Source organism: Populus trichocarpa, chromosome 5 (genome assembly GCF_000002775.5).
Source record: "Populus trichocarpa isolate Nisqually-1 chromosome 5, P.trichocarpa_v4.1, whole genome shotgun sequence".
Lineage (NCBI taxonomy): Eukaryota > Viridiplantae > Streptophyta > Magnoliopsida > Malpighiales > Salicaceae > Populus > Populus trichocarpa.
The window spans coordinates 21,768,998-21,794,087 of record NC_037289.2 but is presented as its reverse complement, the minus strand read 5'-3'; the positions used below and the strand labels follow the sequence as shown (position 1 = coordinate 21,794,087).

General features: G+C 35.6%; 3 protein-coding genes across 10 annotated transcripts; 1 reads left to right on the top strand and 2 right to left on the bottom strand.

Moving 5' to 3' along the window:
* Positions 1 to 1,325: 1,325 nt before the first annotated feature.
* On the top strand, positions 1,326 to 13,109 carry LOC7476862 (uncharacterized). Of its 5 annotated transcripts, none has more exons than XM_024601491.2 (21): positions 1,326 to 1,762; positions 1,897 to 2,155; positions 2,396 to 2,501; positions 2,616 to 2,757; positions 2,957 to 3,221; positions 3,384 to 3,751; positions 4,405 to 4,478; positions 5,117 to 5,267; positions 5,523 to 5,709; positions 6,240 to 6,468; positions 7,073 to 7,573; positions 8,210 to 8,267; positions 8,925 to 9,012; positions 9,242 to 9,316; positions 9,416 to 9,499; positions 9,675 to 9,818; positions 10,572 to 10,644; positions 11,564 to 11,646; positions 11,749 to 11,803; positions 12,442 to 12,567; positions 12,644 to 13,109. In XM_024601491.2, exons 1-20 carry the CDS (start codon positions 1,381 to 1,383, stop codon positions 12,505 to 12,507), a joined length of 3,390 nt encoding a protein of 1,129 aa, XP_024457259.2. In that variant the 5' UTR covers positions 1,326 to 1,380; the 3' UTR covers positions 12,508 to 12,567; positions 12,644 to 13,109. The 5 variants fall into 5 exon arrangements, with proteins under 5 accessions (XP_024457259.2, XP_052309134.1, XP_052309135.1 ...); XM_052453174.1 differs by having other exon boundaries at positions 8,892 to 9,012; XM_052453175.1 differs by having other exon boundaries at positions 2,396 to 2,505; positions 2,620 to 2,757; positions 8,892 to 9,012.
* Positions 13,110 to 13,300: 191 nt separating this feature from the next.
* LOC18099651 (probable protein phosphatase 2C 51) lies at positions 13,301 to 15,178 on the bottom strand. The gene is made up of 4 exons (XM_024601492.2): positions 14,476 to 15,178; positions 14,265 to 14,391; positions 13,987 to 14,161; positions 13,301 to 13,858 (listed from the first exon to the last, which is right to left on the bottom strand). Exons 1-4 carry the CDS (start codon positions 15,073 to 15,075, stop codon positions 13,582 to 13,584), a joined length of 1,179 nt encoding a protein of 392 aa, XP_024457260.1. The 5' UTR covers positions 15,076 to 15,178; the 3' UTR covers positions 13,301 to 13,581.
* Positions 15,179 to 17,555: 2,377 nt separating this feature from the next.
* Positions 17,556 to 23,337, bottom strand: LOC7476860 (ETO1-like protein 1). 4 transcript variants are annotated; one of them, XM_002306759.4, is made up of 5 exons: positions 22,249 to 23,288; positions 20,426 to 22,141; positions 19,700 to 19,991; positions 18,180 to 18,489; positions 17,556 to 18,008 (listed from the first exon to the last, which is right to left on the bottom strand). In XM_002306759.4, the coding sequence occupies exons 1-5, from the start codon at positions 22,392 to 22,394 to the stop codon at positions 17,788 to 17,790; spliced, it is 2,685 nt and encodes an 894-aa protein (XP_002306795.4). In that variant the 5' UTR covers positions 22,395 to 23,288; the 3' UTR covers positions 17,556 to 17,787. The 4 variants fall into 4 exon arrangements, 2 of the variants coding, with proteins under 2 accessions (XP_002306795.4, XP_024456054.2); XR_002981617.2 differs by lacking the exon at positions 17,556 to 18,008 and adding an exon at positions 18,742 to 18,963 and having other exon boundaries at positions 18,309 to 18,489; positions 22,249 to 23,337; XR_002981618.2 differs by lacking the exon at positions 17,556 to 18,008 and adding an exon at positions 19,314 to 19,432 and having other exon boundaries at positions 18,309 to 18,489; positions 22,249 to 23,331.
* Between the last annotated feature and the right edge of the window lie 1,753 nt (positions 23,338 to 25,090).

Sequence of the window (25,090 nt, the reverse complement as noted above, 5' to 3'; positions counted from 1 at the left end):
CTATTGTGATCTACCACAGTCCCCACCTTTATAACATCAATTAAAGGATCGATTCTTTAAGCTCAATGCAATAAACACAGCAGCTGGAAGTTCTGAATGAAGCACAAACAAGAACAACGTTGAAGATCGATGCATCGTTCTCCAAGGCAAGCAATATTCTTCCATCCTTTCTGAATTTCTTTGTTTGTTGATCTCGTTATTTTTCCTCATCAATCTGTTATTCATTCTTCCTTCCAGGAAGCTCTCCGAAATAAACTTTCAGCAGGATCTACAGCTGTTGTCGCTCTTTTGATACATGATCAAATTTTAGGTGCCAATGTTGGTGATTAGAGAAGGCTTATCCCTGTACAAAGAAAGTTTCTTTCACACAGCCGGGCCACGTGGTGGATCTTGTTTGGGATTTGAAATTGTGGTTGCAGTTTAAATTATTTTTTATTTAGAAATATATTAAAATAATATTTTTTTTTATTTTTTAAAAATTATTTTTAAACTCAACATATTAAAACAATAAAAAATACAAAAAAGTTTGAATTTTTTAAAAACATAGGCTAGATCACATTTTCATATGGAACCTTATATTTCGAAGTAAAGTCTATTTCTTCCACACAATCAATTAAAGATATATGTTTAATTGATTTTGAAAAAATCTGTAGTTGATTGAATTCCTCAAATTTCAACTTAAGAATATGTTTGGTAACGCGGTGTAAATCGTGTTTCTAAAAAATTTAAATTTTTTTTTTATTAAAATTTAATATGGTTTGTATGTTTTGGATCATTTTGATGGACTAATATCAAAAATAATTTTTAAAATATAAAAAAAATCATTAACATGCATTTCAGCACAAAAAATTATTTAAAAATCAACTACAATCATAGGATAACTTTATCACTTCTAAGAAGTTACCCGGCAAAAAGCTACATGCTCCAATGACAATATTGTGGAAAAATATTTAAAACATTTTAGAATAAATCATATTTATATATATATATATATATATATATTATTTCTATGGAAATTACAGCGAAAAGGAGTTATGAAAATGAATTATTTTTTTTTGAAACAAATACATTTTTACTCTTAGAAAAACAGTTTTAACTTTAAAATCTAATATTTCTCCGGCGCTGAGTTTTTTTTCTATAAATTTCTGAACTTACAAGCTGAAATATATTCCAACGTTATTAAATATATTTCAAACAAAATTTGAATTTTTTATATTTTTTATATTTTCATATGATTTTGATTTTGATATATTTTTAAAATTTTTAAAAATATTATTTTAATATATTAAAAAAAACACTTTAAAAACAATCCAATCAAACCGTGATATACGAGCAGCCTTGGCGGCAAAATCTTAAAGCTATTAACGATTATTAATTAGCATGCGAATCAGTCCTTTTCCTCTTCTCCTTTCTCTACTCTCCTTTTCATCTCAAAAACCTAAAACTCGATGCCACCGCACAATGAATCCGGTGTTCAATTGGAAGCTATCAGTTTTAGGGTTTATCATTTTTACCATATACACAACATCACGCTGCGTCGGAGAATCGTCGACTTGTTTAACGGTGTACAAAGAAGGCGGTGCAGCAGCAGTGTTTCAATCCCCAAAATGCCCTCGCTGGAACCTTCCGAATTATGATTCTCGACCACGGTCCACCGCCACAGCCCCCAGTAGCCTTTGCCAATCAGCCATGCTTCAAGGCCGAAGAAAGTCTCAGGAGGATCGCACTCTCTGTGCTCTCGACTTTCGCATTCCATTTCCTGGTATAACCACGTTTCTCTTTCTGTTGTATTTCTAGATCTGTTAATTTGTAGGCTGTCACTTAGGGTTAGCGTTTGTGAACTTATTAATTTAGTTGGAAGGTTTTTGTGACTCTTAGATTTTGATGTTGGAGCAGGTAAGGTAGGGGTTAAGGAGGTTGTGGTTGGAATTGTGGCAGTTTTTGATGGCCATAATGGTGCAGAGGCTAGTGAGATGGCTTCAAAGCTTTTATTGGAGTATTTTGCTTTGCATACTTATTTTCTTTTAGATGCAACATATTCTTTTGTTTTCAAGAAATCGAATGGAAGGTTGCCGAATGAGGGAGAAAAAGATGTAGTTTTTCAAGTGCTAAATTGGGGAGAGGAATCTGGTCAGCGGAAATTGAACTTTGAAAGGTGATTTAAGAGTTTGTTTCCAAGTGCTAAATTAGAAGAATTATTGTTCTTGCTGTTAAATTTACTTTTTACTACAAATATTTCATACATGCACGTGCGGAGTTGCACATATGCTCCTACTGCCTGCTCACTCTCACTCTAGCGCACTGATTTCTCTTGAACTCTATCACAGTTATTATGCTATGTTTCTATTTAATTCTTATTTATCGTTAATATTTGTTTCTAAATGAACTTTTTCAGGTTTAAATTTTCTCTGCCAACAAATTTTGATGATTCTTTTCATTTGGATATCTTGAAGGAAGCATTATTGAGGGCAATTCATGATATTGATGCAACATTTTCTAAGGCAAGTTGTATAATTGAATTTGATGCATTCTTGCTTGTCTGTACTACAGTCCTTGCGTGCATAATTTCCCTAATCTTTTTTCTTCTTATTTTTTTTCATGCTATTGTAATGAAGGAAGCATCCAAAAATAATCTTGATTCTGGTTCTACGGCCACTGTTGCATTGATGGCAGATGGTCAAATTTTAGCTGCCAACATTGGAGATTCAAAGGCTCTTCTGTGCTCTGAAAAGTTTCAGTCTCCTGCAGAGGCAAAAGGTCTGAAACCTCGTCAACCTAAAATAAAAAGTTAAATGTTCTTATATACATGCTCTTAGAATTGCATAGTGAGTAGGCAATAGCTCTACGTGCTCTTAGTGGTAATATTCATGCATGTTGGGATAGGGGTATAATAATTGCAGTTCTTGTTAAAGAAAAACACTGAAGTTTATTTAATACACTGCATCTGAATTTGCAGCCACTTTATTAAGGATATACAGGGAGCAGAGACGTGATGGGGCAGTTTCACCTGCCAGGTATTATGGCAACATCAAATCAACATCATCCAATGGACCTACACATTTGATTGTCCAGCAATTAACTAGAGATCATCATCCAGATAGAGATGATGAAAGGTTTCGAGTGGAAAATGCTGGTGGATATGTACTTGAGTGGGGTGGGGTGCCTCGAGTAAATGGTCAATTGGCTGTTTCCCGAGCTATTGGCGATTTGCATCTAAAAGGGTGAGGTTCATAACCACAAGAGAATATGTATTCATTACATCCTTTACTTCATGATTGATATGCAATTTTTGGATCTCTCTCCCTTTAATCATCCATTTATGTTATGAGATTTTCCTTCTGTTCATAGTAAAATAACACGTTTTTTTTTTTAATTATCAACAGCTATGGAGTTATATCTGCACCAGAAGTGACAGATTGGCAGCCTCTAACCACAAATGATAGCTATCTGGTGGTTGCATCTGATGGTATATTTGAAAAGTTGGGTTTGCAGGATACTTGTGATCTACTGTGGGAAGTACATAGTCATGGTACTGAGAGGCCTGGACTCTCTTCTTCATGCTCATACTCATTAGCTGAATGCTTAGTAAATACTGCTGTTGAAAAGGGCAGCATGGACAATGCGGCAGCTGTTGTGGTTCCATTAGGATCCATTGGAATTTCACAAAAAATATCGAGGGACAGTTGTGATGGAGAGGGGGATATACATTGCTCAACAATAGGACACAGAAACTTCATGGATGAACAATCAGGTAATTATTTCTGTGTGTGCACTGTTCCCAGATGGTATGTTGGACCTAACATGAACATCGGAATTGCTGTACGTTGAAGTATAACTGTCACATATTTGTGACTTCGTAATTTATTCCTTTCCAGAATTTTTTTCCTCATCTTTATGGAAAAATGTTATTTGAGGGTACACTGAGGAGTTTCTGGATATAAATTAATCCGGACTCACTTTCCTTAATTATTATATCTGGGTAAGAACCAACCTGAGTTACTTTAAATATCATGATATTCTTACCTGATTTTATGTTGCAATCACAATGCTCATGGGCCCTTGTGTCCTTTATAACAACATTAAATGAGTTAGCTCATCCACAGGGTGTTTGCAAGCTGATGTGTATTTCTCCAGGTTTGTCCAAACTCAATTTTTTGCTGTTGACATATACATATGAGGTCTTTGCTGGATGTATTCATGGTTTATAAGTTGTGACTAGTGACCAGTGGCACTGTTGGATTTTGCATTGTAGATGATGAAGCGATTCTATGCATGTTTTCAAGTGTTTTCTTCTTCTTTCCTCAATTTTTTTGTGGTGCTGAATTGTTACAGCCTGTCATATATGCTCAAGATTTGACAGATTTTTATGCTAACAAGCATCATATCTTTCACAACTTTTGACAGCTAATGAAGGGTCTTCTGATCTTGTGCAATTGGACCATGGACATTCAGTTACCACCAAGTTTGAAAAGTTACTGGTAAGACTAATTTCCATACCTTAATCTTTGCTGGTCCATGGCCTTTATTCCTTACATATCTAAATTAGACATCTCTATCTCATTTATTTTCTTGTAAGGGATTGAGTTCTGTTAGGGATAGAGTGGTGTTAAGGTGTTTGAATCATTTTAAGGGCCGTATGAATAACCATGTTATATATGGACTTTGTGTGTTTGTTTTAAAAGTTACTGGTAAGACTAATTTTCATACCTTAATCTTTTCTGGTCAATGGCCTTTATTCCTTACATATCTATATTAGACATCTCTATCTCATTTATTTTCTTGTAAGGGATTGAATTCTGTTAGGAATAGAGTGGTGTTAAGGTGTTTGAATCATTTTAAGGGCCTTATCATTGACCATGTTATATATGGACTTTGTGTGTTTGTTTTACTTTCTTATGGCTACCTGTATGTTTAGAAGACAAGAAGACCTTCATGTGTTGACCAATGAAAGAAAAAGATACGAGACAGATCTGTTGTTTATCTTACTTTAATTTTTTAGACATTATTCTTCACAACCTGAACCACAGTTAACAAACTGGAAGGTGAATTCATGGTTATGATCTCACTATTGGGCGTTTGATGTTATTTTTTCCTCCCCCCTTCTTTTCTCTTGCAGATCAAGGGAAAGCAGAGGAATTTTGGCTGTTATTACTTGTCTGAGAACCTTAATGATAATCTGGAGATGTTAGGGGCTCAAAAAAATGACGGGATAGATTATATGTATGATCTACCTCAGGCTCTACCAGAGGCCTTCAATCACCGCTATGGTATGTGAAGTTGTTCCTAAGTATCTCTGTCTTCCTTTGCTTTTTTTTATCCTTTGAATGGGTTGTGATAATCCTTGGTTGCATGATGGTTCTGTTTCACTTTAAGGGGATTTATGACTTCTTAATTTTCTTACGAAACTCTAAAACATCTCTTCTTTTCAAGCATTATAATTTTATCAACTATATGTTTGTCTGTGTGGACATATATTTGTGTCTATGAGCAGACATTTGCAACCTTTTCACCTTTTATTTCAGGTGGACCTGTGAATTTATATAATGACCAGAATATGTGCTTGCATTTTGGAATGACTATTGATGGAGTTACAGACCAATGCATTCATCCTGAAGGCTTTGCTAGTTTCCTTGGCTTGCTTGAATCTATTCCTTTTCATGATGTTGGTTCAAATTATGGATCAACTGAGCATGCAATGCCTGACTTAAGGTGTGCATCTTTCTTTCTTTATTTTTTAATGACTTTTAGCCCGGGAACCCATCAATATTAAAGTTTTTGCCTGTGTGCACCACGAGGTAGAGTTGAAGAGCAATTCCATATATGGTCAGCTGAGCTCTTATTGGTTCATTAGCATTCAATTAGACTGTTGAAAATGATTCCTAATTGGATGCAATGAAAGCAATTTTCTGGAGCATATGCCTGGCTAGGCACCCAATTTGGGGAGATGGGAAATTGGTTAGCTCCTGTTATAACCAAGATTACATCATTGTAACATGCTGGTGTGCTGAATTGCTAGTCACTTTTATTCTTGTAGCACTCAACTCATATGGGATCAAATCAGACCATGTCTGATATGATGTCATGTGAAAGATATCAAGAGAATTTGAGAAACCTCTTCATTAAGCTTGTAGTTGTTGCTTATATCGACTTCTTAGCACCATCTCACATTTAAACAATATTCTATGGCCTGTTTTGTTTTGAAACAAACCACTAAGACAATTGTAGCTCTTGGTTGTTAGGTATGTGCTAAAGAAAAGGTTTGGTCGTGGATCGTATGGTGAAGTATGGCTGGCTTTTTATTGGAATTGTCATCAAGATCATAATGCTTCAAGTTGGAGTAAAAGGAATGGACATTCCTCGTTTGATGCTAGTTTAAATTCAACTAAAAGAAATTCCAGTTGTGGCAGTGCTAATGATTTTAGTTCTGGTTCTCCTGATGGTGACTTGTTCATTTTGAAACGAATCATGGTAATTGGGTTTCTCTTTGATCCCATTTTGTTGCTCTTTTGCTTGAACAAGGCTTCTGCGCTAAATGTAGTAGATATCTATGTTTTTACCACTCTCCTCTGTTTTACGTGTTAAATTAATTTGCACGCATCTTTCTTATTTTGTAGCATTTGCTGTTTATATAAAAATCAAACACTGAACCTTAAGATATCCTAAAAATTTGTTGAAACTACATTATGTGTTCAATTATTGAACGGTCTGCCCCCTGATGGAGCAATTTCTGGACCTTGTTGGCAGTTGTGACATCCTGACTCTTTAGAGTTTTTTTTGCTAACCTTGTCTAGAAGGATCAGGCTCCACTTAGAAATTTTTGCAATCTCTCGTCTCGCAATGGTTAGGGAAAGTTGATCTATCATTTTCTGTTAATTTTTATGCTGGTGTTCCATTAGGTCTTTCAATACGCAAACGAAGGTCAGAAAAAAACCATTTGATCCCCTCTTTTATTTTTAAGCAGCTTTGAAGTGGTTTGAAAGGACTTAATGTATTTATTGATCATTCTCTGTTAATGTTCATGCTGGTGTTTTTGAGGTTGAAGTTCTTTAAAAGAGATGATTACTGTAAACAGGTGGAGAGAGGAGCTGCTGTTTACTTAAGTGGTCTGCGGGAAAAATATTTTGGTGACGTATTCTTAAATGCATCCAGGTGTCTTGGAGACTTACAGTCAGATGGGATCAAAACCTCTTTATTTGAAGAAATGCGATCAGATTATGACCTGCTAGAAACTAATGAATCAGTGTATGGATTAGGAAGCGGATGGAGTTTTGAAAATATGTTCCCGAACAAATTTAGAACCATGAGAGCTACCTTTGAAGAAGGTTTGAGTCATATAGCAAGATATGTAGAATCTTTTGAATCTCGATCTAATGAGATCTGGCTTGTATTTCATCATGAAGGCGTGTCTTTGTCAAAGCTTATTTATACTGTGGAAGAGGCAGAAAATGTCTCTGACAGAGAAAAGGTTGAAGAAGTAAAACGGATTGAGGTATTGCAGCCATCAAAATGGTGGCATTGGTTGAAGACAACAAAAGCAGGGAAAGAGGAAATGCGCAACCTTTTATGGCAATTGGTATGTCTGCTTTACAAATTTGACATTGAATCTTATGAGTTCTGATTTTCTGTTAACTCAGCCTTTGGTTTCTTTAATGTTCATATGCAATCTTGCAATGGTTGGCTTAGGAGTCGCATGCTGTGTTGTTAGTTTGTTTAACTTTAGTGTTTACACAAGAGATGACACAACTCTTTAAGTCTAAAGCATGTGAATTTTTTATTAGAATTACCAACCCTTTTCCCTGGTGAATTGTCCAATGAATTATTTGTTATCAGGACAGCTTAATGAGTTCAATAAGAATGAGTTTCTGCTGTTAATTTTTCTTTTAAATGCGTTCAATAAGTGTTTTTAGGTTTTATGGTGCAGCAAAAGTTTATCCATCAGTAAATACTGACCATATCCTTTACTTTATCATGAATCAGTGAATACTGCTCATACTGAAGTATTTTAAACTAACATGTTTCAGATCTTTTTCTAGTAATATGTTTTGTCTTACCTCTGTTCCTTTTGAAGAAGCTTTTAGAAATTTTTTTACTTTTTATTCATGAATTTAACACCTTTTTAATTTGTGTTACTATTCTGTTAACTTTACTGTCATTCCTGGTTGTTACACTCTGAGTGATGTTTGACGTACATTGTATTTTGTTTGCTCAGTTGATAGCACTCAAGTCCTGTCATGACCGCAACATCACCCACAGAGATATCAAACCTGGTGAGAGCACTAGTCATCTGTCAGAGCTGATTATCATGCAATATGAGTTGGAAATAAAATATGTTTAAAAATTACAGATTTGTAAATAATGCCTCAAAAACTATGGTGCATGTGAAATTGTTAAGCCTTCAAGGGAAATGACCTAACATGTAGTTTCTCTATTCCCCTCACTTAAAGTTTATTTCTTTATTTTTGAATGCCCCAAAATCTGTCCATCGTCAAAAGATAAAAAAATCTCTTTAATGGTTTCCCCCCATAATATCCCCCCAAAGAGAGCGGAACATGTCAGAAGGTCTTTTAAATTGAAATTTCCAACAAGTATGAAAGGTAAAACCAAGAAGTTAACGAAAAAGCAAATATAATGGGATGGAATTTTGTCTCACTTTCTGTGCATTTGATAAAGGACTGTTGCCAAGGGGTGCCATCAAATTTCGCCAGTCTGAGGTGCAAATTTTGCCATCATATTGGTTTATAATCCAACTCCCTATCAGTATCATGTGTATTGTGCACATTCCACTATCTGCTTTTTCACTTCTTCTTTATTGGGGATGACACCACCTTTCTTCGGTCATTATGCTTCTTTTGTCTGACTGTGCTTTTATGATACCAAATGTTGAGAATTAGTTGCTCAAGATGCTTCATGTTTCTCATTGGTAGAGAACATGGTGGTATGCTTAGAAGATCAGCACACTGGGAGATGCTTGAAAGGAGGTCCAAGTGGAGATAAGAACTATACCGTTAAAATGTAAAATAGTATAGATTACAGCAATTTCATTTAATTTGCCAAGCTATTACTATGAAGTTACTAAGTTTTGTAAGCTTCCTGTCATTTGTTGGTAACCAAAATATGAACTGAGAATTGACACAAGTGCATGGAAGTTCTTGTGTTCTTGTTATCAGTTATAACTGGGTTATTCATGCCTCTTTTTTGTTTGGTACATATTGTTCATCCCTCTTTTTTCCATCTGGTCTAGGCGGATTATTGATTTTGGTAGTGCAATGGATGAATTCACTCTGAAGCATCTGTATGGGTCAACCGGACCTTCTAGGTATCTCCTTTTACTTTGGGAGCCCCTTCTGATATGCCATATCTATGTTGCAGCACCTAATTAAGTGTTGATGACGGGTCTCTATTTTCTACTAATCAGGGCTGAACAAACTTCTGAGTATTCTCCTCCAGAAGCTTTTCTTAATGCTAGTTGGTATCATGGGCCAGCAAGCACAAATTTAAAGTATGTTGCCTTTCTACTTAATGATTTTGAGTGCTAGCCTTTTTGGTTGATTTTCTTAATTACTCTTTTTTTTTTCCTTTCTCTCCCTGAGTATTCATCTGCATTTTTTATAGATGAATGCTACCATTTTATCTGTAGAATTAATTATAGTTGCCAATAACTTCTTGTTTGACAGGTATGATATGTGGAGTGTTGGTGTCGTGATGCTAGAGTTGATATTAGGAACACCAAATGTTTTTCAGATTAGTGCTCGCACTCAAGCTCTTTTAGATCCACATATTGTTGGTTGGAACGAAGACTTGAAGGAACTCGCGTACAAGTGAGTATTATCCTATGTGCTTTTATGATATGATATTGAATCCTGCAATTCTCATATCTCAGGGAGCTGAATTTTGAATGATTCTCTTTGAAACGTTGCCTTTGACAAAAGCCCTTAGAAATTCATGAATTGGAAGTCTGAAATGTTGTGTTGTAGTGTCTGAGGTTGAATTTGCTCTAATTCATCGCCCTCTGGTTTACATTTCATAATCAACCTTATTTGATTCTCCACAGAAATTCTAGGATCACATATAATGCTTTTTGCTCTTCTCCTAGAGTCCTACTTAGCCTTGTTAAAATTAGGAAAAAAGTCTATTCTTGTTTTGCATAGAAGTGCTAGTCTGGAGTGCTTGGTGTAACCTTTATTGGAAGTTGGAACCAGGAAAGAACTATACCTTCTCTAATGAAACCAGGAAGGTCTTACTGCCGTGTCCAGTTTAGCTGGTGCAACAAGATTATTACTGGTAATCTCAATGTTTAATGTCAACAGATGACCCTTTTCTATTCTTTCTAGTGCATGTCTGATGTTTCTGCTGTTCTTGCAAAAGAGAAATTAGAAAGCAGTAACGCCTTTTTGTGTTGTAGATAGCAGTACAAGTTTAATTGTTTACCCATTCCTATCAGTAAATTATAAGGTCTAGAGTTACAAAACTTTCAAAGTGTGATGGATTCCAAACTGACTTTTGATTTTAGAAAGGAAACATGTGTGGATAAACTTTTGACATTGATATCTGTGGTTATTTTATGGTGACAGACTCAGGGCATTCATGGAATTATGTATCTTAATCCCAGGGAGTTCCTCAAAGCATCATCGCTCAACGGGTCGGGTCAGTTTCCATCCTTTATTGCTGAATGTTCTCCTAATTTGATTTCTGTGATGAACATGCTGTTGGGCATCATCTTTATGGAACTCTCATGCCTACATTAACTCCTGTGAGATATGCAGTAGAAATGGATGTCAGCATCTGCAATGTTAAATTAACTTTTTTATACTGTTTACCTTCCCAACATCTGATATAATGAATTCAAATTTGTTGGCTTTGGGAAATCAAGGTGAAGCTCAGTGAGCCAGATAGAGGCCTTAATAGTATTTTCTTAGTGACTGCTGACCTTATGTTATGATGGTGGCCTCAAGCTCTGCTTTTGAGCTCGGCACAGATGGATATGGGACAATCAGCCCATTTTATAGCCACTGACCAAAAATAAATTTTGTGATGAAGATATGTGCTAACGTTTTAGCTGAAATATCATGAACGCAAATATGGCCCGATGACCTTAGGTCTTGATTTGACTTGGCATGTGCAAACTGATATGATTTGGTGATGAAATGTATAAAGGTCATGATCAGACTAATCAGGAAGGTGAAATGAATAGTTTGTCAAGCATTGATTAGATAAAGAAATTCAATAATTTAGGTCCATGGCATAATAACATTTGAAATCAAATGGTCCACCATTAATATAAAGTAACTTGTTTTTTATTGCTATCATCGTCATCACATGGGAAAAGAGTCACTGCATTTGGCTATGAAGGGTTTATTGTAATCCACCCCACCTTCCATATAAGCTCCATCCCCACCAGAAAAAGTGAGGAGAATGCAGCAATTTGCAAATGAGATTGATTCTTGTCACATTTCCAATTTATCTTACACCAACAGTTTTATGATTTTTTATTCATAGCATACTATGATTTTGTTAATAAATTACACGTCATGCATGCACTGAAAAGTTTTCTTTTGGTATTCAGGTTGGAGATTCACCAGCTTCCTGGAAATGCTCTGAAGAGTTCTTCTCCAATCAAATAAAGAATAGGGATCCTCTGAAAATAGGGTCAGTTCTGATTCCATGCACTTGCCATCTTGATTAAACTACATAATTACTATATAGTCCTTTTTTATGTCTTTTACTTGTAGAGTCTTGCACCATGTGCAGGTTTCCTAATGTTTGGGCTTTGCGATTGGTGCGCCAACTGTTACTTTGGGATCCAGTAAGTTCACAAAGCAGTCAAATTTAATACTTTTTAACTGCAATGGGTGTGATGACAATTTAGTATATAAGAGAAATCCCCCCCCCCTCCCAAGTGGTTTGGGGTGGGGTTAGTATTTCCACCACCTGCAAGGCAATTAATTAACGGAAAATGCTGTTTATAAAATGCACAAGTCAAAATGTAGTATCTGGTTTCAATTTTAGAAATACTGCTTTCCATATTCTGAGTATCAAAGCCCATATCGTGCTCTTACTCATTTGATACCTCCACCGATACATGCTCTCTGAGAATTCCATTGATGTTATCGGATTTTACATGAAATATGTCAGTTTTTGGAGTGGAGGCACATATAGGAGTAATATAATTCCACATGCAAATTTAATCAGTCAGATGGCTTATGGGTAATTTTAACATCTTGTGCTAATTTGCTGCCAAGCCACGGAGATTATACTCCAAAAAATATAGGAGTATCAAAGCTTTGTAGGCTGCTAGAGCTTTTTAGTAGTTTTAGTACGCATTTTTAGGTCTTGAGATGGCTGAAGGTTATTTTTTCATTTCCGCGTTCCATTCTTCAATCCTTGAGATGCAAATCATATAAAGTAGAATGTAAGCCGGGTACTAAATGCTTGTAATTGCAGGAGGATCGATTAAGTGTTGATGATGCTTTGCAGCATCCTTATTTCCAACCTCCTCCCAAGAGATGAGTTGATAGGAACTTTGCAAGTGCTAAGTGCTTAGTTTTTGGGTTCTGGGTCCTCCGGAAGGTACATATAATGGTTTGAAAACCCGACATGCAGGGCGCTTCTACGATCTTCAATACATATTATTTTTCCTTTTCAGCTGCAGGTCTCCTCGTAACCTTATCATCACCTAAAGGGAGATTTGCAGGATTGGGAAGGGAAGGCGTTGCATGGGCCGGTGGTTCCTCATTGCTTGTAGATTGAAATGCTGAACCAAAGCACAAAAATCTCTAACTTGTCAAGCACCTTGCAGCGGATGCTGCTTAATGCCAACTTTGGATGAAATCACTTCATTGATAACCACCTCTTTCAGCATCCAATCGGTCTCTACTGCTGTACATGTTCCATAAACTGTATCATAACCTAATACAGGCGCATTTAGATCCAAAATGATTGTATGTGGTTAATCTCGACGATTAGTACCAATTCCATGTTTAATCATTCTTGTGAGTAGAAGCTACTCTATGGGGAATGTGTATCTAACATCCCTCAATACATATATCTGAATTTTGACGGCCTTTTCCTTAGGAAATCGTTAATGTATTGTATTGCCAAGTTTCTGCCAACACCGATTTGCTGTTTATTATAGATTGGTGGAACCAGCCAGCCAGGACCGAATTTTTTATATTTTTTTATGAAGATGCAGCCACCGCCACTGCCTATGGGTTTTTAGATTATGATCCATGCCTGCGGGGAAGTTAACAGAAGAGCAATTATCATGGTACATCATTAACTGTACATGATCAATACGAAATGGTAAACGGAAAAAAAAACGGGGACCAAAGGTCTTTCATTCTAAAGTTTGATACAAGCATCGTTAACATGCCAAAATGCTCTCAAATGGCGGAGGAAAACATGCCCAAGAAAGCATTCAAATAGACTCCCTAGAACTACACATCTATCTACCCACAGGTTCTTGTCGGATACAGTTTCAGAACTGTATTTCTCCCAGTACCTTATCTCGCAAAATTCTGTGCAACCACCTCTTCAACCCAAGTGATCAGTGTTTTCTCTTTGTCGAGTCATAAAAGCTCTCTATCACAAAGGAACTACAATAGCAGACAAGTTATCATGACTCCCTTTCTCATATGCAATTGTTATTATACACTCTGCCAGCGATTCAGAAAACATGCATGAAAGTGGAAGCTTTGATTCTTCTCTCCTTTCAGGAATTAAATTCCATTCAAATATCAGCTCAGCTACATCTTGTGGTTTCAAGCTCTCAAATATACCATCAGATGCTACCACCAAGTAGCTATCATTTGCAGTTAAAACTCTCCAACCTGTAAACTCAGGCTCGGCTATAACACCAAACCTTCAACACCAAAGTAGGAGCATTCTGAATTAGAAGAGATCCGATCTCGTTTTTTAAAGAGAAACTTGAAGAACAAAGCAAATGATGGATAAGCTTGATTTACAATCTTAACCAAGTTCGAAATTCACCTTTTTAAGGCTACATCACCAATGGACCGAGACATTGCAAGCACTCCATTCACTCTAGGCACACCCCATACAATAACAGAACCACCAGCTGTTTTAATTCTTGCCTTCTCATCTTCCCTCTCTGGGTGATGATCATATGTCAGTTCTGTAGCTGAAAGATTTACTCTTGAATCACCTGTGTAATTACATTTGAACATCAAGCCAGTCATGTCACTTGTTAATTACACCAAGAAATAATGTAAACCCAGGTGCTGGAAATTTGCAAAAAACCCACAGACCAGAAGGGATTTTCTCTGACATGAGAAGAGCCTTAGAATCACCAACATTGGCAACTAAAATCTGCCCATCATACAAAAGAACCACATTGGCAGTAGAGCCTGAGAAATAGCCATTTTTAATAGCCTCCTGGAGAGAAAAACCATGTAAACAATTAGTCTCAAACCAAAACCTTAATCAAAGAAAGCAGCTAAATTATAATCGCTTTCTTGCCTGAGTAAACTTAAGATCAATGTCAAAAATTGTCTTCAACAATGATTCTCTTAAAACCCCCAATTTATTGGCTTTATAATCACTCAAAGGCATCTCTCCTTTGTATATTCCCATTAGCTTATATGACAGAAACACAAGGTGCACCTTAAAGTAATCAAACAAAAGCTTTGACCCCATCTCACTCGCTTCTTTACCACCATGCCCATCAAAAACGGCTACAATACCAACTGTATCCTCTTCAAAATCAAGAAGAGAGTTGTTCTTTAGCAAGGGTAGTTTCATATCAAGATTGCACACTACACGGTCTTCTTGATACTCCCTGCGTCCTTGGAGTGTGGCGAACTGGCAGTTCTTGATATTCTGATTTTTAAGAGACCCATTAGAGAGAACCCATCGTGGACACTCTTGAGACTCATAAACTGCAGGGGCACCACCATTATCGTAATCTATCATACATGACACTGATAACCCATGAGAAGATTGAATGGATTTGATGAAAAGAAGTACAAATGGTATTGAAAAAGATGTAATATTGAATCTGCCCATTAATCCAAGTTTGGTGAAAGTTCTGCAGAAACCTAAAATTTTCTTACAAGACATGTGATGAGCCCTAGATTTTATAGTAGCAAAAAAAAATTAAAATTGCAGGCTAGGAAGTGCTGAGATGGGCAAGTTTTGACGTCACCGAGTTAATGGCCCGGTTAGGGATGACCACGCATACCTGGAATTTCTATTGTATTTATGCACCATCCATTATAAATAATATAAGAAAATTAAATATTTATATTTTATTTATCAAATTTTAAATATCTTTATTATATGATTTTTATATATATGATTTATTATTTATTGAATAAAATGACTCTAAAAAAATCTTATTGTTTTGCATACTTGAGTAACATTTGGTTATTGTCTCATGATTGAAAAGACAAAGACATGAGATAAAATAAAACAGAAAAACAAAAACAAATTTGTGTTTAATAAAAATATATAAAATAAATGATTGTTTCTATATTCTGTATAATTATAATAGACAACACATGATAAAATATATAAAAAAATTATTTTACCTTTAATATGTATTGTTATCAAACTTATATATTTTGAAAAATAATTAGATAATTTTTTTTTACTTTAGTTTATAATAAATATTGAAATTAATAATATTATAATAACTCTAGTTACAAAACTAGGACCGACCTGACGGATTGATTCAAAATCAGATCGATCCGGGGCCTAGACTGTTCTGAGTTTTTTTAAAAATAGAGAAATGATTGACTTTATTTAATCAGGTCAAAAATCCAGGTCAATCGGGGATAAAACACGGGTCAACTCTATTGACTTTTTTTAAAAAAATATTTGGTCAAAACAAGGTTGTTTTAATTATTTCTTAAAAAAAATAAAATCAACTAAGTTGATCTTCTAAACTCGTGACTTTAACATATACTTGAGTTGACTCCCAAGTCGAGTTTTAAAACTATAATAATAATCATTTTTATCGATATATTAAATCGAGTCAACTAATGTTGACCCTCTCGACCCATGACCAGAGCTTTTGCCTTGATTGACTCTCATGTTGGATTTTAAAATTATAATAATAACAATTTTTATCTTTACATTGATATGGGTTAACCCGGGTTGATCCTCTTGATTTATGACTTAGGTCTTGCCTCAAGTTTCTTCTAAATCAAGTTTTAAAAATATAATAATAACCACTTTTATTTTTATGTTAACTTGGATTGACCCTCTTGACATATAACTTGAGTCTTGTTCCAGGTCGACCCTCGAATCGGGTTTTTAAATTATGATAATGATCAATTTTATTCTTACGCTAACTCGGCTCAACCCGATCCGTGACCCGGGCCTTAATTAGTGACAAACTTTTCCCAAGATCAACTCTCGAGTTGAGTTTTAAAATTATAATAATTATCATTTATATTTTTATATGTCTTAGTTAAACAATTTTGGACTTAAGAGTCTTTTACAATGATATTTTAGAAATAAAAAATAATAAATATTATCCATGAAGAAATATCATTTTTGTATCTCATGTTTTTTAAATACAAAACTTCACTTCAAAATTATTTCATAAATAAATTTATTTTAATGTCTATATCTCCAACTAAATATATTTTTATTTTAATTATTTTAATTCCTTTTATTTTAAAACAATAACCTATCGCTATCTAGTAGTTATAAAAAAAATACCACCCGGTAATTATGGTAATTACCCAAACACGATGTCCTAGGTAGAGGCATTTTCAATTTACCTACCTAAACTAGAAAACGCTATTTAAAAGTTTTAATTTTGCTTTAATTTTAGGCTTCTGTTTTTTTGTATGTTAGAAAACTTACAGGCCAACGGGTTAAATGTCTAATTACCGGAAGTGTGATTGTGGTTGTTTTTTAAAATAATTTTTACTTGAAAATACATTAAAATAATTTTTTTTAATTTTTTTAAAATTATTTTTGATATGCATCAAAATGATCTGAAAATATAAAAAAAATATTAATTTTTTTAAAAAATTTAAAACATAAAAACAAATAAAACTTCAAGGTAACAGCTGTAATTATGTTTTATGTGATGGCGATACATGCTGTTCAGATGCAAGATGCTTTTATATATACTATATAGATTTAAAAATCCAAAAACTTCAACTCTTTTTTTTTTTGTAACTTTTAACTTCTAAGTGGCTTTAGAAAAACATCTTTCGCTTTCGGGATGTTTTGGATTTTAGATAAAAAAAACGCAGAAGAAAAGGAAAAAGAAAAGGCCTAAAGCATGAGTCACAAAATAAGATATAAAGTGTCCCTGACAGTTCAACGCCAACAAAATAAGATGCTAGGGAACATCTGCACCTTGTGGTCTGCCTTTCTGTTTCCTAAGAGGTTCAACGAGGTAAGGTGCTCACATCTCTAGTATTCTCATGAGAAAGGAGGAAAAGCTCATCGAAGACTGCTACATGTCGGTGCCTGTCATCCATGCAGCATCAAGCGTTGAGATTTTTCTTGGTTTCCACAACGCTTTTATCTTTCATTTCTGCGTGGAAGATGTCACAACGTTTGAAATTGGAGAAAGATAACGTTAAATCAATTGCTTCATAGACTACTCTTTTTGTTCATATGCCATAATGGAAGAACATGGATATTTTAGGATATTGATTAAATTAAATTACAAAAATGTAAAAGCATTAATTACTAAAAGAAAAAAGAAAAAAGAAAAAAGAAAAAAGAAAAAAGAATGTGACACGGACGTTAACATGCTCGGTAGTATTTGTTATATGCATTCGATGATTTTGGGTCCTTGTGAATTCAGGGCTCATGGCTGTTCACTCTGTTATGAAGTTCCAGCATCTCTCGATGGTTTGGGTCCACAGAGAGAGCAGCACGGCAGTCACGTAGAGCAGCCAATACATCACCTGTGTGCTCATGAAAAGCCGCCCGCAAGTGCAGAAGGTGAAGGTCTGCTTTGAATACAATTGCCCTCGATAGTTCTGCAATGGCTTCTTTCTCCTTGTGGCTGTCCATTAACACTGCCCAACAAATAGCACAATGCAGCTTCAGTATCAATGAGCTTTGAGCTAAATGATATTTAAAAAAAAGAAGAAGAAAAAACCCCTTTCTTTCAAGCTCAGTTCTACATCCCAAACTAATTGTGGTACTCTGTTTTATTCAACAGTACAGGGGGTGGGGTTGCATCAGACCTGCAGCTCGGTATCTGTAAGGGTACACTCGAAGGGGGTCTAATTGCGTAACCATCTCAAGGTCTGCTTTCGTAAGTTCCCGATCACAATACTCTGACCTCTTCTCATAGGCAGATGCATTGTTTTGGGCTTTCTCAATCAGTTTCGTCATTTCCTCATATGCAGCAGTCTTTTCATTTCTTAGAAAATGTACTCGAGCAAGTCCTTGGTGTGCTCTGGTATGCCTGATCTTAAGGGCATTGATGTAACAATCAGCTGCCAAGTCTAATTTCCCACAGTCGACATAGACACTTCCAAGATTGTTGAGTGCCTAACAAATAAAGTTTCAAGAACTAAAATATTAGCACAGGCTTGCTTACATATATAGGACCTTAACATAATGCCAGATGCAGAATGCAATGATAAATGATAGGTGATTCATCAGTCTACCCAAGAAACTACCACTTCAGATTTGGGCCCAAAGGGAAAATGAAATGGGCGTCATACAAAATCTTACGAGTAAATAAACTATGACCATTCTGACACCGAGGTCTCAAAGAATTACGAATAAACATTTGCATACATGATCTATCTCATACCACTGGAGCCACTTTAAGTTCAACTCTGCCAGTAAGGCTAACCTCCTTCATGCAACACATAAGGGTGCTCTAGGCTCATGTACAGTGGCTTCTCCACAGTCAAACATATTGGAAACAGTGAAGACAAACCACCCTTCTAAGAAACAGCACAACAGCGCCTCACCAGTTATTGAGTACTTTTCCAACGAGGGCCACCCCAGAATGAACTGCAGGTGTTCATAATTATACGACTCTCATTTTGAGATACAAAATAGTTTATCTAAAACAGAGTTTAAAAACAGAGGCACATGAATCTGCACTTCAATACATGCTATGCACCCAAAAAATGACCACCACTCCATGAATTCTTTTCTTAGTTTTTTAGGCTTTTTTTTTAAATGAATACCACTCCAAGGATTCTAACCAGCTTCATATGTGACCTTCCAAAGTTTGACATTTTCCAAGCAGACTTTAGGAAGCAATTTCTTTACAGTAATTTATTAAGGCAGAATACCTAAATCTTGTATAGTTAGCGTGTTTACTTTTTGGACTTTCAGGACCATGCTGTCTCAAATACCTTGGAGCATCAGTAACTACCAGTGAAGTCACCACTGTATATACTTTCATTGAACTGTTGCGCTGCTCTATCACCAACCAATCAATTGTAGCCAATCGTAGCACATTTCACTCTATCACCTACCAATCAATAGTAGCCAATCATAGCAGAATCTGCCCAATCACCAAAAATGATCTGCTGCAATGTTTTCGACACAAGCACAATATTTTTTGTTCTTTCTCTTATTGTTTCTCTTTTTATAAATCAATAAGACCTGCCCTAGGTATTATCACCAGAAAACCTTGACAAAAACTACACTAGTGTAATTGATTAAAGTTGCTAATGACTGCTACCAAATGCCAGCAATTCCCATTTCAAAGAAAAAGCAGGGGACAGGAAAACCATACCTGGCCTTTGCGCAATCTGTCCGAAGGGCACTTGAGAGCTTCTTCAAGCAGGGAAATAACAGTTGAAGAGCAAGATGGATCAAGACTAGAGTCAGCCAATGCATAGGCTTTAAGGAAGAAGGCCTCAAAGGACTTCTTGATGTTGATAGACTCCTCAGCTTTTTGAAGCCCTTCATTGCAATGACCCGTATCATACAAGATCCAACCTTCATAAACTAGACGTTCATGTTCAGTTGATGCATGTTGACGGGCTAATTGTAAACTCCGCATGGCTGCCTCAGGACAGTTCAACCTGATCATGTTCAGATAGGGTTTATTGGCAATCCTAGTCAACCATAATCTTACTAACCTCCAATATAGAAACTATATACAAGTGAACATTGTGCTATAAGGAATCATAAGCCATACCCACTGTGAAAAGTACATCTTGTCAAGAAAATTAAAGAAACATGTTTTGGAGAAAAGAATGCTGAGTAAAGAAAATAAGCTTATAAACTGATTCTCATTATTGACAACATAATAAGACAAAAAAAGAAAGGAGAAGGAAACCATAGGCTATCCCACTGTCACAATGTTCGGATATTGTTCACTAGGTGCATTCATTTAGAGGTTGCATATGCCGTAAGGTAGGGGACACATGTGCTAGCTAACTCGTCAACAAAGTCTGGACCCTGGAAATTATTTTAAGCAGCAATGCCTGTAAACTATTAAAATTTAAGAGCATACCTAAGGAGAAGCAAAGACTGCCTGAAATATAGAACACCTTTGGCTGCATCAGATTCAAGCATCTGGTATATGACTGAGAGGGACCCTGTATCATCAACTGAAGACCACCTATCATACAATTGCAGCCAACAATCTGCTGTTGTCCAATTCTCAACATGCTCACGCACAAGGGTACGGAGTTGGGATGCTGCCACCCGTCCCTCAAACATCCTATAATCAGGGGAGAGCGTGAGAATTGCCTGAACATCACAAATTGCTGCTTGATAATTCTCAAGCGCTAGATAGAAACAGAACCGGAGCTCCAAGCATTCTAATGCGAGTTTAAAACCAAGAATTCTATTGATTTCTGCCAGTGCAGCTTGAACATTCTGTCTTCTCATCAAAGCAGCAGCCCGATACATGTAGGGGTAAGTTAGGGTTGGGTCCAGCTCAGTTGCTTTTTCAAGGTCTTCCCACCTCTTATCACCCTCACAACACAAGGACCTCTCCAGGTACATCCATCCAAGTGGAGTACCAGATGAAATCACAGAACTGAGCTTGTCAAAAGCCCAAAGCCTGTGACCTCTGATGCGACCCAGCCTAGCCAAGCCTGATACAGAATATATATGGCCAGCATTTAAAGCTGCCTCGAAAAGACGCTCAGCTTCATCATACTCTTTCCTCAAGAGCCGTACACATCCCAATTGATGAAAAGCCAACAGCTTCTGTCGGTTAGTTTGTGCTGACTCTACCAACTGATCCAGAAAACAAGCTGTTTTATCGGACTGAGGATCAAGGTTCATAGCAACTTCACTTAATAAACAATATAATGAAAATGAGGCTGGCCCAACCATGATCATTTTCTCTTGTTTATTAGCATGGCTAAAAATTTCCACTACCCGATCATCGTTCAAGCAATCAGGTAGATCCTGTAAGAAAACTTGTAAACATGATGCAGCAAGGACAGGAGAGTTCTCTTCAAGGGCACATTCCATGAGCTCTACAGCATCATCTCTGGAAGACACTAAAGATGCAAGTTTCCTATCGCACACATCTTTTAGCCTTTCACAACAAAATTTATTAGCAAAAATCAACATTTCCAACAATACATTTGGAGATTCTTCATTCAAACTACCAGTTATGCTGAACTCGCTTATTGACCTAAAACCCAGAGGCGATATGTTGTTTTCAGATAAATCTATGTGTTCACAAAGTGACTCAGAGAAACATCCATTAAGCATGGCATGAAATGGTGCAGAAAGGCTGGCAATTTTCTGTCTGTCACAAACTATTTTCTCATCTCCAATTTTAAAAGAGACACTTCTTAAAATATGGCTGCCATTCATCATTGAAACTGTCTCACGGGAACTTGAACTTATATCAATATCAAGGTCGGAGGAAACATCTATTTGACCGGACTCTTGTGCGCATTTACCACATGTGGCAAGCAAATCCGAAATAAGCTCCTCTCCCTGTCTCTCAAACTTTAACCATGCCCCAAATACAAGCTTCTCATGCACAGTGCTGCCCTTCAGCCAAGCTGAGCGGAGACTTCTTCGCATCAATTTGGCTTCACCAAGGCCTTTAAACAGTTGATATTGAAATAAATAGAGATTCGACCTCTCTTGCGGAGAACAGGATTCAAGTTCTTCATGAATCTGAGCTAAAACTTCTACATAATCACCGGGTTTAAAGAATGGTTGCACAGGTGGTTCAGGGACCTTGATAAATGATTCTCTAATTAACCCAACAAGAAAAGGAAATCTCAATCTATTGAAATCAAATATAAAAACTTTAACATTTTTTAGTTATGGAAACCACAACAGATGTAAAGAAAAACTTACATGGATGGTGAAGAAGAAGTAGGAGAGGTAGAAGACTGGGAGGATAATTTGGAAAGCTTCCCTCTTTCAACTTGAAGCCATGACTGTGGATTTAAGGAATTGAGCTGTGATTCCTTACAGGACTCAGAGGTAAAGGAAGACCTCATGGGGCTATAAACAATTCCCAGATCTCCACAGTAGTCAGATAGGTATTATCCCCACTCTTTCTAATTTCTCTCTCTCTCTCCCCTCGTTCTCCCCAACTGAAATGAACCTAAGATTTGGCAATACAAAGCAAACAAATATAAAGCCTAAACTGTTGCTTGTGAACACACATCACTACACTTAGCTGATAGATCTTCCAACCCCACAGAACAACAATTCCTATCTAAATAACAGTTCACAAAATTACAAAACAACAGGCTAACTATCGCGTGGAAAAGGTTTCACTGAATAAGTAAATACAAACCAAAAAAGGGAGGTTTTATGGCAATCACAATCTTACAGATCCCTCTTGGGTTGGCTCAAATCCACAGATATAGAAAGAAAATAACTTGAAATATAATCTTCAATTACACAACAAAAATCCTCAGTCACCTTCAACAAGAAAATGAAAGAGAGCAGAAAAGACGTCAGACCCACCCACCAACAGCTACCTCAATTTCTCTACCAAAAAAGGCAAACCAAACCCAACCCACTTCGTATCCCTTAAAAAAAAACACAAAATGAGAAACTAGAACAAGGAATAGTTGACAATAAAATGAGAAGAGGAGAGTGACGCAGCTGAGCTCTAGTGGCTTTGAATTTGAAGAGGGAAACCAGAGATTGAACGAACAAAAGCTGAGGAAGTTGCAGAGTGATCAAAGTGAAGGAATCCAAAGGGAAAAAATTCTTAATTCCCACTTTTGATAAGTCTTTTTTGTTCGGTTAAAGGGAAAGTTTTTTCCTTTTTCTGCTTCTCTCTCTCTCTAAATTTTGGTTGTCGTTGGAGACTGGAGAGAAATTTTTGTAGCTTGGAAGCACAAGAACTAATGGGAAAATCGAAAAAATTATATATATAAAAAATGTAAATAATTCATTTTTAAGGATTTCGATAATTTGGACATAATTAACAGGGTAATCGACGTCGTATGATAAAATATTATTTTTCTTTAAAAAATTATTTATTTTTGGTGTGGATCGAGAAAGGCACGCTATTACTACAGAACACAAGCTTTGGCATCTTGTAGTTGAGATTGTCTAGATGACAACAATTATTGTGGGGTCCTCTTGAATTTATTGGGTGATTGAATTATGGTTAATCAGAAATTAAGTAAAGGCAGAGCAAATATTCTGTGCGACACTCACACCGAACACAGAGCTATAATTTAATTTTTCCCTGAACCACAGCCGGTTACCAAGTGGTAGTTCTTAAAAAATCGAAATGTAATCTGAAACAAAAGGTGTTTTTTTCTTCTTCTTTTGGGTCTCGGAGCGCGGTTTAATTAAGCTTTTCAAGAATTTTAAATATTTTGTTTTTGTTTTAATTATTTTTTAGATTGTTTTTATATATTGATGTTAAAATAATTTTTAAAAAATAAAAAATATATTATTTTAATATATTTCCAAATAAAAATCACTTTAAAAAATAATATCTATCATTTTCTCATAATTATTTTTCAAAATACTAAGGATTTTTTTGTTGAATGTTTACAGCTAGTGTTAGAAGTTTCAATTCAAAGTATAGGACACCCATGATCGAAAGATTGAAATGCTGCTCGTACCGCCATTAGATGGCAAAATGCTATCATTGAGGAAAATCATAGTTGATAGATTCAATTTAGGATCAATTCAGGATTTGACTTGGAATGAAAAATTTATCATGATTATTCTATAGTTTAGTTATTTTTATATTTATATTTTTTATTTTTTAAAAATTTATAATTTATATCCTAACTTTGTTATGCGTGTAATAATATACATTCTAAATCATTCTATAATCTATTTTACATTTATAATTTTTAAAAACACATAATATAAGTGTAAAAATAACTAAATTATAAAATAATCAAGGTAATTTTTCAACTCACAAATACTAGATTTAATAAAAATAAAGTTATTTTGTTTTTTTAATAAAATTTTTGATGTTGACTTATTAACCGTTCGGGAACGCGGTGCAAACTGTGTTTTTAAAAAATTTAATTTTTTTTATTAAAATTTAATATGTTTTGGATTGTTTTGATGTGCTGATTTTAAAAATAATTTTTTTTTGAAAAAAAATATTATTAACATATATTTTAACATAAAAAATTATTTAAAAAATCATCGCTATCACATACTAAATATACTATTTAGTCGGGCATGTAATAATTTATTGGCTCGAATAATCCGGACAAGTCTATCCTTTTCGATTCAAATCAAAATTCAAAATCAGATTACGAGTTTTAAGGGAAAGCTAATACCTCCTCGTAATTGTTGTAAACGTAGGTACGAGTGGTTTACATCGAAGAGTCTCCCGTTGCAATTAAGAAACGATCAGCAGCACATGCTCCTTCTTACAACCAGCGAGTGGCAAACCACGCTATCCCCCACTTCTCTTCTCTTCTCTTATACTGCTACGATTTGATTGGTCGTTGAATGCCAACTGCCCAACCCCAATCCTGTTCTGTGGCTTGTAATTGAGGCCTTACCAGTTAGCATTTCAGTTCACTCTTCCTTTTGTTTTTGTTTTAATTCTACTGTCAGGTAAGTATTCTCACCTCTTCCAAGTTGGTAGGGTTTTAAAAGGAAAAAAATATATATTCTGAGTGAAAGTACATGTTCCTGTGACATCTTAGCTACGCAACTGCTACGTTTTTTTTTTAACAAGCTAGTGCACCTGCTT